The sequence below is a fragment of the Uloborus diversus genome, chromosome 3, assembly GCF_026930045.1.
Source record: "Uloborus diversus isolate 005 chromosome 3, Udiv.v.3.1, whole genome shotgun sequence".
Classification (NCBI taxonomy): domain Eukaryota; kingdom Metazoa; phylum Arthropoda; class Arachnida; order Araneae; family Uloboridae; genus Uloborus; species Uloborus diversus.
The window spans coordinates 27,632,739-27,644,796 of NC_072733.1; the positions used below are offsets into that span (position 1 = coordinate 27,632,739).

The following is a 12,058-nucleotide window of genomic DNA, read 5'->3' on the forward strand; positions in this document are numbered from 1 at the left end:
AAAGTACTGTTAGGATGCACATAATCAATGGGAAAGAATGGCGTAAAATTAAACAGTACGGTACGTATAGTACATAACAATAATAAAGTGCAGCACAAGCACAACAATGGTACTGTACAATAGATGCAGTAATTATATTCGACGCATTTTTAGTTGTTCAAGCATTTTAAAAATCTTTAAATTTCTTTAGTTGTCAGAAACTTTCTATTTTTCCTTTCATTTTCAAACTTTAGCTAAACGACCCACTTGTGTGAAATTATGTTTAATCAACGCCATATTTAGAATGAAAAATATACGGAGTGGTGATTTGTATGTCAAAGAAAGCGATTTTTAGCGATTTTTTCAAAGCGGTGTAAGAACTTCTGCTTTCAGTGATGCTAAAGAAAAAGTCCAATCACGGCACAAAAAAATTTAATTACCCAATAAAAAAGGCAATACTTAAGCCCATCGATTTAGTTCCGAAAATTTTCGTATTGCGGGTGAGGAATTCGCGCTAGCTCCAAAATTCGTTCTTCGAGAAGAACTCGCTACATAGCCGTTTCGCGTTTTTCGAATTGCATTGCAGTGCGAATCCTCTGCAGTTTAAAATTACACATAGAAGTAAAGTAAACATTCTTAGTTCTGTTTCATATTTCGGATATTTATTAATATTTGATTTTTAATGCTAGGACCGTTTGGGATATTTTTAATATTTCTTATTTTTTTTCTTTTTTACTGATTGAGTTTTGACATGTTAACATAACAAAAGTCAATTATTAAGTATTGTACGTTTTTGAGGTTATTCGGTAAAACTGAATATTTTTTTTATTCATTTCATCAGTAGCGTAAGAAATTAGATGGTGTCCATGTCCAGACCCATAACTTGAAGCTAAAAATCAATTACTTAGCTCCTACAGAATATAAGTTCCTATAAAATCAACTCCTATAATGGAAATTAAAATTTTTCTCTTTTGTTTAAAATATGTTTTTCTTCTCCTAAATCAATTTTATGTATATGTATGCCTATGTAAAATTTAAATCAAATTACACCTGCATCTATTTACATTTTCAAGTAGCCGAGTTGTACTTCTTGAATGAAAAATTCACTGTCAGGAAAGAATTAAAAATTTAAAGGTTGAATTCCTTCACATTTTAAATCCAATGCTTTTCATTTATTTATTTTTTAAAAAGTAGCGAAGTAGCGACTACTTTATGAAAGTAGTTTGTAGTTGCTACATTTAAAAAAAAGTAGTTGTAGTTGTAGTTAACTGCATTTGTAATAAAGTAGTTGTAGTTGTAGTTCGCCACGAAAAAAAAATGTAGTTTTTCCAACCACTGCTTGTAGTGAGTTTTAAAAATTTTAAATATTTTTACAATATCAATTTTGATACAGAAAAAAAACCCAGAAATTTCGGAAAAATATTTTTATTTTCTAATTAAAAATTCATCATTTTATTAAATGTACATTCTTGTTTATAAAAAAAAAGGCATAAAAAACCTGAACAACAGAGAAATGAAACATCTTATCCTTCTCAGGGCTTACCTATCTACAAAAAGTAGGCTTCATTATCGGCTCGGTTAACAGAAACCTCGGTTAATCGAGGTTCTACTATCAGGGCTGAACTGAGGTGTCGGAGTCAGATTAATTTTCGGCTGAAGGAGTCGGAGTCTGGAGGCGAAAGCTTAACTCTAAGAGTCGGAGTCGGTCAGTTTCTCTTCGAGTCCGCAAATCTTCCACAGCAGCGAAGTCAGAGTCGGAGTCGAAGGCTCTAAAATTCCACGAGTTGAAATCGATTAGTTTGTTCCCTCCGATTCTGCAGCCCTGGCTTGGAGGACACCATCACTTGGACATATGTCACTTCTCCCTGGTGCTTCTATTTCGCGTAATTTCACTAGAAAAAAGAGATATTTTCTATTTCTTTGGACCTTTGAAATACACTATAAAATTTATTTTTCACTTACATGTTTTTAATTATCAATTACAATTTCAATGAAATAATATTTTCAACATTTTAAATATATTTTTTTTACTGTTATAAAAGTAATTTAGATTGCTTATCAAAAATAAAACTTTTAAAAATGATAAAATTATTCCTATTTTCGTAAGGAACTTAAGCAATGGTTTCTGAGGATCATTTTTAAGCAAGGAAGTGGAAACTGGGACAAGGAAGCGGGACAATATATCCCGTCACCAAGGGCAAGTAGCTTCCGGTTTTGCAGGGGGTCATTTCTGGAGGGGGGGTCATAAATGTAATTTAAAGATTTTAATAGAGGGTTAGGGGCAAATTTTTCGTAGTCCCCAAAGTGCAGCTTTAGGCAATCTTTGGTCAGTTAAAACAAGGGTGCTTTGGGGGGGGGGGAGTCATGACCCACATAGCACCATTGAAATTATTAGGGGGGATATTGAGGGGCATTTTTATCTTTTTCAGGGAGGGGCGCGCTCTTAGAGGGACGTCCTAGTGGTATTTATTGGAGGGGGGTGCCCTTGCTCTTGACGACACCCCTTTTTAAATGGGGGCTATGACCCCCTGGATCCGTGTCTGTTCACCACCAGCCATTCTGGTTGTCAGAGGTAAGGAAAAAAGTTTTCTGTCTTTCAAAGATCAAACTGCAAAATCTACGCGATGATAATCAATCATTTCCATTCATTGGGTTTTTCGCCCTAAAATTTTATTGACCTGTTGCCAGGGGCGGACTGGCCCATCGGCCAGCGGGCCGGTGTGCCCTCCCGCCTGTATACGCCCTCGAAGGCTTCTGATCACCTTCGTTTTTTTTTTTTTTTTAAATTCCTTCGCGCTTTTTTTTTTTTTTTTTTTTTTGTGCACCCTTTAATCTAAGTGCTTTCTTTTTCTTTTAACCCTCGAACCTGTGTGCTTTCGCTATTATTATTTTTTTTTCACGCCTTAAAACCTATGCGCCCTTGGTTTTTCTTTGAGCCCTTGAGGGTCTTCGTCTTCGTTTTGCGCCCTCAAGCCTTTGCTTCGATTTCAGCCCTCGACTTCGTTTTTTTTCTTTCTGCGCCCTTGAACCTGAGCGTCTTCATTTTTTTCTTGTACGCTGCATACTTGTGCGATCTTTTTTCTCTCTTGCTCCTTCCAACATGAGCTTCTTCGGTTTTCCTTTTGCACTCTAGAGCGTGTGCGCCTTGTTTTTTTTTATTTTTTATATTTTTTATGCTCCCTCAAACTTGTGCGCTTTCGTTTTTCTAAATTTTTTTGCGCAAGAATTTGTGTACGCCTTTGTGTCGTCGTCGTTTTTTTTTTTTTTTTGCCTTCGGTTTATTATTATTTTTTTTTATTTTTAATTATTTTTACATATTTTTATTTTTTTCATTTATTTTTATCATTTTTTTTTGTTCTAATGTTTTTTTTTCTTTTCCACCTTCGTTTTTTTTTGTCCTTTGGCAGAAGGCTCTGGGGACCCCTCCTTCCAATTTCTTTCCTCACAATTTCCGATGTTTCGTAGTGCTGCCATCTGTCGATGATGTTTTGATGGGAGAAAGATTGTGCTACAAATATCCGTTTTCAATTTTAGACATTACGTCTAGTTTATCCCGAATTGGATTTGTAAAAATGAAAACTACATGACCCTATCCAGTAACAAGGCCTATTTTTTCAACGTTTTATTCACTCATAACAATTGAAACTCGCTAAGAGCTTATTATACTCTTTCGAACAGATGAAGCGAAATTGCGATTGAAGAAATTTAAAACTCATTTAGGGGGCATCAGACTCTTTAAGAGCTGAAATTTGATGGAGTGAAATTTCGAAACCTTCATGTATTCGAGTACAAAAAGCGTATTCGATATAAACCGAATTAATGGATTTTACCGTTTTTCATCAAATGTCTGGTTAATGGAGGGGGAGGGGGGGGGGAGCTTTTAATTCAATTCGTCGAGAAAAAAAAAATTGTGAATTCAATGGCAATCCTACATAAAATAAATTTGAAAATACATCTTAAAATAGAAAACAAGTCAATGAAAAAATTCCTACGGATATATTTTTTATTAGTTTGCTAATTAATGCTTGATTTATTTACTCCTCCAGAGGGCGCTATGCCGGTTATGGAATATAAACAAACTAGCGCACGTGAGCTGAGTGTGGGTGTATTAGAAACTTTCGGAAGGTTTTAAAATATGAATATTTATTTATTTTTAAATATTATACTTTTATTTTTTGGAGCTTCAAACTGCTACAAATATGACACCTTCTACGTCAATCAAAAGGTAATTTTGTGAGAAAAACTAAAATGTCTTTATCGTATCGTAGGTGATAATTCAAGTTATTTACAACTTACAATATTTGTGCAGTTTTATATTACCGGATAATTTTCTTATTTTTTCTGAATATGATCAGTGGAAAATATAAAGCTGAGACTGTCTTTAAAAATGAGGGAATTGTTCGTCAAATAATGCGCTTCAGTGACGTCAGATAATGTTTTCATTCACGTATTTTTTCAGCTATTAAATTCTGCGTCTTGCTGTTGCAATTGCTTGATATCTTTTAATGCAAATTTTATTTTTGAATGCATAAAATTCTTTAAATTAATTTTAAAGAGGATTAGTTAACTATCTGAACTTATTTTCAGTAAGTTACCGCCCTATAGGGCAGTAGCAGACGACGTCATCCTGGTGGACAAACAAACTCCAAGTGCTGCTGACAACTAAACGTGCTGTTCACTCGGCTGTCAAAGCATTTCGTTCGCTTCCATGTTTTTACATCGTAATGCTGCGTGTGATCTAACTTTTGTTGAATTAGGCGCTGTTCAACTAATTTCTTGGCATTGATGAGCATTTATTTTAATACTAGATAAGTTGAAGTGACTAATACAACCAGTATTTTGTTAATTTTATGTACAGATTCTTTTTTAGAGTGAGATTAAATTTTTGTTTACTTCACTCACCCATTCACGATGTTTACGCTATGTTGCTATTATTGTTGTTACGTTTGCGTTGCATCAAAAATTATTTGCATTCTCGACGAGTCAAAGTCACAACTTCGTTTGCCTGTAGTGTGGGTGTTATTTCTGCTTTTTTTTCCATCCCTTCATCATATAACTTTTTTGCCTTGTCATAAATTTTGTCATTACATTTCGTGTTACGTTTAACCACAATACGCAATGTTTAGATTCTAAAATTTTTTTTTATAATCACTGAACCGACTTGCTCCGCGTTGTGTTGCTATTCAATTTCATGCTAAACGAACTTCGTTGCACTTTTTCCTCTCAGTAAAACTCATCACATTGAGATTAGATAAGTCAAAGTCACAAAATAAACAGTTTGCCGCAAATTTTATGAACTCTCTCCCCCCCTCCCTTTGTTTTTGGGAATTGTTTGTTTGACATTTGTTGCCTTCTATACTATTTCTTTTGCTGTGCAGTGTAGGTGTTATTTTCTGCTGCTATTAAGTTTTTCAGTGTTTCTTAAAGCAATAAATTTTGATCAGACTACGGAGCCGGAGTGGGACTGATTTTGGGGTAAAGGAGTCGGAGTCGAAGGCTCTAAATTGCCGGACTCTTTCATTTCCCCTCCAACTCTACAGACCATGTTGTCAAAAATTTCCCCTTGGATTTTTTTTAAATGTTCTTTATTAAAAATTTATTATTCTTGAACGTTTGTATAGTTATGACAATTCCCAAAAGAGGCAAAGGATATGTGCTTAATACATGTTCTATCGAAAAAGAATGTAATCCCGGGACAGTCTCGCAAACGTTTCGCCCCTGTAGCGCTTAAAAAATGCAGCTTTTAATATAAAAATTTAAGCTATCGTTTATAGGGGGCTTTAGTCCTGTTTAATGTTTAGGCACTTAATACTTTCAGTGTAACTCCCCTACTGATATTTTAATGTTACTCAGATATAAGTACTGAAAATAGATGAATAAAATTCCTTAACTGAAATGTTTTATCTATTTATAAATTTAATAGTTTTTTATTATGTTGATCAGAACAGCTTTCCTGTTTAATTACATTGATGTGAGTCTTTTTATGTGTTCCCCGTTTTTATTTTTTTCATTACGATGGTAATTTTTTTACTACCCGATTGCAAACACTACCGCGAGCTTAATAAGCTTTTTATGATTCTCTACAGATGAGAAGTGCCAAAAAAGTTGTATCAGAAACACAAGAAAAATTTTCACTAGCTGGATCATTTGTTCAGAGACAGAGTTAGTCTTTAAAATTCTGCCCTGCGAATGATCTTGTTGGTATGAAAATTTGGAAGAACTATTTGCACTTCATAAGGATGCATTGAATTTGACAACAGAAATATGGACTCTTTTCTGCAACCAAGGACGGAGTAACATAGTAGTATATTCTAAATATAAAGTTTCTCACTAAATTAGACCATATGATTACCACATAATGTATTTTTACCACATGGACAGAAATAAATTCAAACTTAATAGTTCATGGTTTGTGTTAAAATTTTAAGTTCATTTTGCTTTATCTGTGTCAACTTTTTTAACTGGTTTGAAATTTAATTTGATCTAAAATGTGAATTCCATTAATGAATGTGTCACTTATTTTTATTTTGATCCCATGTGCTGATATATAAGTCAGAGATAACTGTATTAAGTTTTCAGAATGAATAGAAAATTATGGTTTAGTGAAAACTTGATTTTACGCTTTCTGTAGAACCAGTGATGAAAAACGTTCCAAGGTGGAAAACTTAAAATCAGGGTCTTGTTCAAAATCTGAACACATTGTTTAAAAATTGACTCTTATCCAATGAAGTAGGGGGGAAATGTGTAATCTTTTTACTTATTTTTTGATACAATTTCATTTATAGCACGATTCGTTAACATTTTTTTACAAATTCACTTCTTGGTTGGCATTTACAAATGTAAATAGCTTTAGAATTTTTGTACTTAAAATTGCTTAATCATTTGTGGGGACATTCTCGATTATATCTTCTTTGTTTTCATCATCATAGTATCATCATTCATTTGTATCATCAAAGGCGTTCAGTTAATCTGATCTTGAAGGAATTCGTTATTTAATGAGACGTCACGTGTCACCAACTGCTGGAATAATTTCAAGAAGGGTACCGGCAGCTCTAGTCCTCAACTGCCATGAAGGAATATTGGACGGTCAGAGGAAATCCTTCTCACAGACAAAGAAAAATTAGACAGTGCAAAAAGGATGCCAGAGCGGCTTCAAACAGCTATAAAACATTTATCTTTAAAAAAAATTTTGCGAGTCCTGTAGCTGGAAAATTATTTTGATCTGTTTGTAGAAAAACAATCATGTGGGCTTTCTGAAAAAGGGTAAAGTAAATCCGGAATATTTTAACGTATCAGTAGTCTTTTTCAGAGACCAGCAGAATGGAGTTCCACTGTATCTGCAATTTAACTGCCCATTGTGGGAGAAAAACTTTTTGATGCTTTATCATTCAAAAATCATCGAAATCAATTTAATTTTGAATGGAAGGCACAAAAATAACACATTCAAATAAAAACTTTTATTTCCAATAAAATTTCTATTGCTCCTTTTTACATACATACATATTTATACTTACACACAATGCTGTAGTTGTAGTATAATTGTTTTTTTTTACTGTAATAAATGCAAATGTGATGTCAATTGGTTTGAAACCACCTTTTCTTTTAAGTCGCCTCAAACATTTTTTCTTAATTGCAGCACTGCTGACATGTATATGTTATAAGTGAAAATCAGCCCTCATATGAAAAATTCATGATTATGACGAATTTTATGGGTTCTAAGCCATAGCTATGATAACCTAAAAATTATCAAACAGTTGTTGGGGTAGGTAAAAAGAATGAGCTGGCACAGAAACCACCTCTTCTCCTTAGAACAGAGTACCCTACCTTTATAACTCTAACGGGTTTGATGACTGTCTGGCAATTGAGAGAGAGGACTTAACAGAATAAATTAACATCTGCTACCGGGCCTCTGCCCTTTGCATTTTTATCTATAAACTTTCTTCGTTATAAATCCCCCCCCCCCCCGAAATAAAATCCTAGCTATGGCCTTGCAATAATCTACCCCACCTTTATATGTCCGGCCTAGGCCCGGATCTATAGTTCCTTCCCTCCCATAATCGCTATCGAATAATTGTCTTTAGTCGTAACATCATTGTTTTGTGAAATCCTTAGATTTTTTTCTTTTTAATGAAAAAAGGAGGAAAAAGTTTGTTTTTAAATTCGATCGATCCTTGCATTACATAAGTAAAAGAAATACAGTGAAGTCCCATTACAACGAACTCCAAGGGACTGATAAAATATTTCATTGTAACGGAATCGTCTAAAAACTTACTTTATTTTTATAAAAGTGTCAGTTTTACAAACATACACCCTAATATACATAAATATGCAACTTTTACAGTTACAAAAAATCTAAATTATAATTAACACATTAATTATTCTGAAAAAAAAATTAAAATATTGAACACTGAACTTTTATTCACTGGTCGTCATCACAAAAAGTGTTGCTATTTTCTTTTATGCGAGACATTTGGTCCCAGTAGACATTATAAAAGATTCTAATTGATAATCGTTATTATACTGACCACAAGAACCCTTTCCGACAGCGCTTGGATAGACACTAGCTTTTGTTGTCACACATAAACCCATGTTTCAGTATGAGTGCATTTCCACCTTGTTTTGAAAGTACAAATGGAGTTTTCACATAGCGACTTGTGAAAGTTGTTTTTTAGTTTCTGAAAACAGCATTAAATACAAAATATTCGAACTGACGTTGAAAAAAATATTTCGTGGAACAAATTTTTGAAAAAAATGTCTTTGTTAAAATGAGATGTTTTATACATCATCTTAATACGTTTTAAAATGGGACCGCACATTTTGTTCGTTGTAATGAAAATTTCGTTGTAATGGGATTTCACTGTATATGGAATTCTACGCACTCGAATTAGTTTTTTTTTTTTTTTTTTTTTTTGTGCTATGTAAGAAAACTACGTGTAAAAAATGGACCTTTTCCATTTTTGAAGTTTCTTTCTCATTTCGGAGAGGGTTCTAACTCCCTGGCTCTACCTTTGGCTGTGCCATTGTTTGTGGTAAATATGTTGGATTATAATCTGTGCAATACGTATTTTTCAGATTTTTAACTATCATTTGTGGTAATTTGGCTGCTTCATGTTATCATACATAAAAATAAGCACATTACATATTATTTACTTGTGTGTAATATTTATATATTGTAATACTGTAGACAATAATTTGGTTAATCTTTTAGTTCTTCCATCAAGTGACCACTTGACCAAAAATTAAAAACTTCGATTCTCCCTCTCCACCACCATTTTCTTCAACTATTTGGATATCGCATTTAAAAAAATAGAGCTTTGCACAATGCATTTGTTTTAGATATTAAAGTCAACGCCTTTTTAACGATTCCGTACCTAAGAATTATTTCGCAGGAAAAAAATTAAATTTCAGTTTTTGAGGTGAAATATCCTCTATGTTATTATGCTTCAATTTTGAAATATAGTCAGTACCCTGTTATGTTTTGATATTCATAAAAATTTGATTAATTATTCATCAGTTAAAGATTAGAGAGAAATTTAGAGTGGCGTTAACTTCAGTATTAGAATACAGTAAAGCACGTGTATACGTTTTTGAAGGGACTGTATGAAAAAAGCAAACAAATGAAAAATATGTATAATAAGTATAGGTTAATGTGTATTAGACTCTGCAGGGACCAATTTAAAAAACGTATAATTGATAAGAACATATAAAAAAGATAAGTATAAATGGTGCACTGTATTTTATTTTCCGGAAACGCAATAGCATTTCAGGTGAGCTACGGAACTCGAGAGAACTTCGAGCTATGAACCAAAACATACAATTAAATTTAATCGTATTTTTTCCTCTCTATATTTGTCGACAAAACCTCACTACAGGCGTTAACTAGATTTTCCTGAACGTCACAGCATAAAGGTGCCTAAAAGACACTTGCACAAGGGCACCGATCAGGCTTGGCACAAACCTACCCGCCTTGTTAAAACCAAGTATTTAAGAGATCAAAAACGAATTTTCTACAATAAGTACAAAAAAGAATCCTGCTCAAAATGGAATCACATATTGCTTTACGAATTGGAATTAATTTTACCACAATAAATAACAGTTTATTTAGGACTGTTGTAAAGATTCAAAAAACAAGCCTGTCGTTTTGAATTTTTCGGGGAGGGGGCAAAGGGCTATATTTAATGCAAGTTTTTATTGGAAAACAACAAAACTTGCACTCTTTTATGAAAAAAACATTAATTTTTCAAAGCTGGCCATTGAAAAATTAATGTTTTTACATGTAAAAGGGTTTTGCATTGCTTGCTCCTCCCTGGAAAACTCGAAATGACAAGCCTGAGGGGGGGGGGGGGGGCAGTTGACCCTTAAATGACAGGTCTGTCTAAAAACTTCAATGACTGAAAACTTACAATGCAAATTAGCAGATATACTCCACAATTCATGTTATAAATCTGAGTTGTATGAGAAGGATAACTTTTATCAATATTCAGAAGATTAAAAAGTTGGCAAAGGAAGTTTTTCTAAATATTTCAAAATCAGAATAATCATTTATCTTTGCAGATAATACATATACTCAATATCCAGCATGTATTCTAAACAGTAAAAACACTAATTATTTTATTATTTATGCTTTCTACTACTTTTATGTCAAGGCAGTTTTTGAGAGCCAAAAAATTTCTTCTATTCTTCCATTTATTTAAAATGTTCACCAATAATTCAGTTTTATTAGCAAGTGTGAAAACTGAATCTGTGTCCGGTGTGTTGTCTTTTTTTGCTCATGAAGTTCTAACAATTCAACAATTAATCTTCTCTTGAAAAACTGCACTAAAAATTTTGTATTTCTTAGGAGACCAAGTTTAGCATAAATTCTGGGATCAATTTCATAGAAAATATGATATTCGAAACAAAAATCAATCCTTTAGAAAATGAATCGAATTTTATATTTATATAATTAAACGCGCACAAAACAAGGTCATTGCAAAAATATTTGGACAGACGCCGGTATGCTAAACATGATTTTTACTTATCGTTTCAGTCACCGCACATATATCGCCGAAATTTTACACATAAAAAATCCGAAATACATCCACAAGAGAAAAGGTAATAAGCTTTTAAACTTCAGTACGCTTTAAATTCTTCTAATGCATTGGCACTGAAGCCATAAATCGAATAATTCAGGATTCAAGTCCGTCAAGTCAGATGGCTTTGTTGAAAGCTCATTTTTACTCAATAAATATTGGTCCTTATTGTTGATTATCTTGATTTTTTCAGTTTTTCATCATTTTTCTTCATTATTATGGCTTTGACAATATTCAGAATGCATTTTAAGCAAAGAAAAAGCATAAAAGAATAACATCGAACTCGCAATAACATGCAGCTAATACGGCGAACTGGAGGTTGCTTGTCCACCAGGAACGGTTGCCAGGTTCCGTTGCTATGCAAAAAGCAGCTGACTGCTACTGCCCTATAGCCTGGGCTAAGGCAGAAATACACCACCAGCTCAGACATTCCAGCCAAGGACTGCAGTTTCGTGCTTATTAGCTCTCATCAGCCCGGCTTAGGAAGTGACTGAGCTGGAAGTGGAAAGCAGCTTAAGGAAGCCGAGAGTGCCAAACAAACTGGACTTTCAGATGGTTCCTCAAATGTTATAGATAGGCAGTTTTTGCTGGACAAGGGGTGTCATTTTCTGTTCGTTTTCGTTCGCTCTATTCTGATCCAAAATTTTTGTTTCTCTTTTTTTTTTTTGTCACAAATGAGTAAAACCAGAATTTTTTTGTATGTGCATTTATTATTCTCAAATATTGAGGGGACGTGTCCCCCCTGTCCCCTATGCCAACGACACCCATGGTTAATAATCTTGTTGATTCTTCATTCAATAATGTATTTAATGTCACTAAATTTTTACTCTTGTAGATTTTGGAGAACCTTGCAAGGTGGAAATTTGTTGGCCTAACGACCAATGAAACTGACATTTGACAAATGAAGTATTGGAAAATCTACCTGCATTAAACCTACTAGAAGGTTAATGTAAACAAATCTCTGGTGTTTTCCTTTTAATGCATGGATTTTTAACTTCAGCAAAAGC

General features: G+C 33.5%; 1 protein-coding gene across 1 annotated transcript in view; it reads left to right on the forward strand.

The window, feature by feature from the left end:
• The first annotated feature begins 4,066 nt into the window (after positions 1 to 4,066).
• The window catches only part of LOC129218069 (lysosomal Pro-X carboxypeptidase-like), a 46,622-nt gene continuing 38,630 nt past the window's right edge, over positions 4,067 to 12,058 (forward strand). Inside the window, exon 1 of the mRNA XM_054852258.1 lies at positions 4,067 to 4,204. Coding sequence (XP_054708233.1) covers positions 4,115 to 4,204 — 90 coding nt within the window. The 5' untranslated portion in view covers positions 4,067 to 4,114. The remainder of the gene's footprint in view (positions 4,205 to 12,058) is intronic.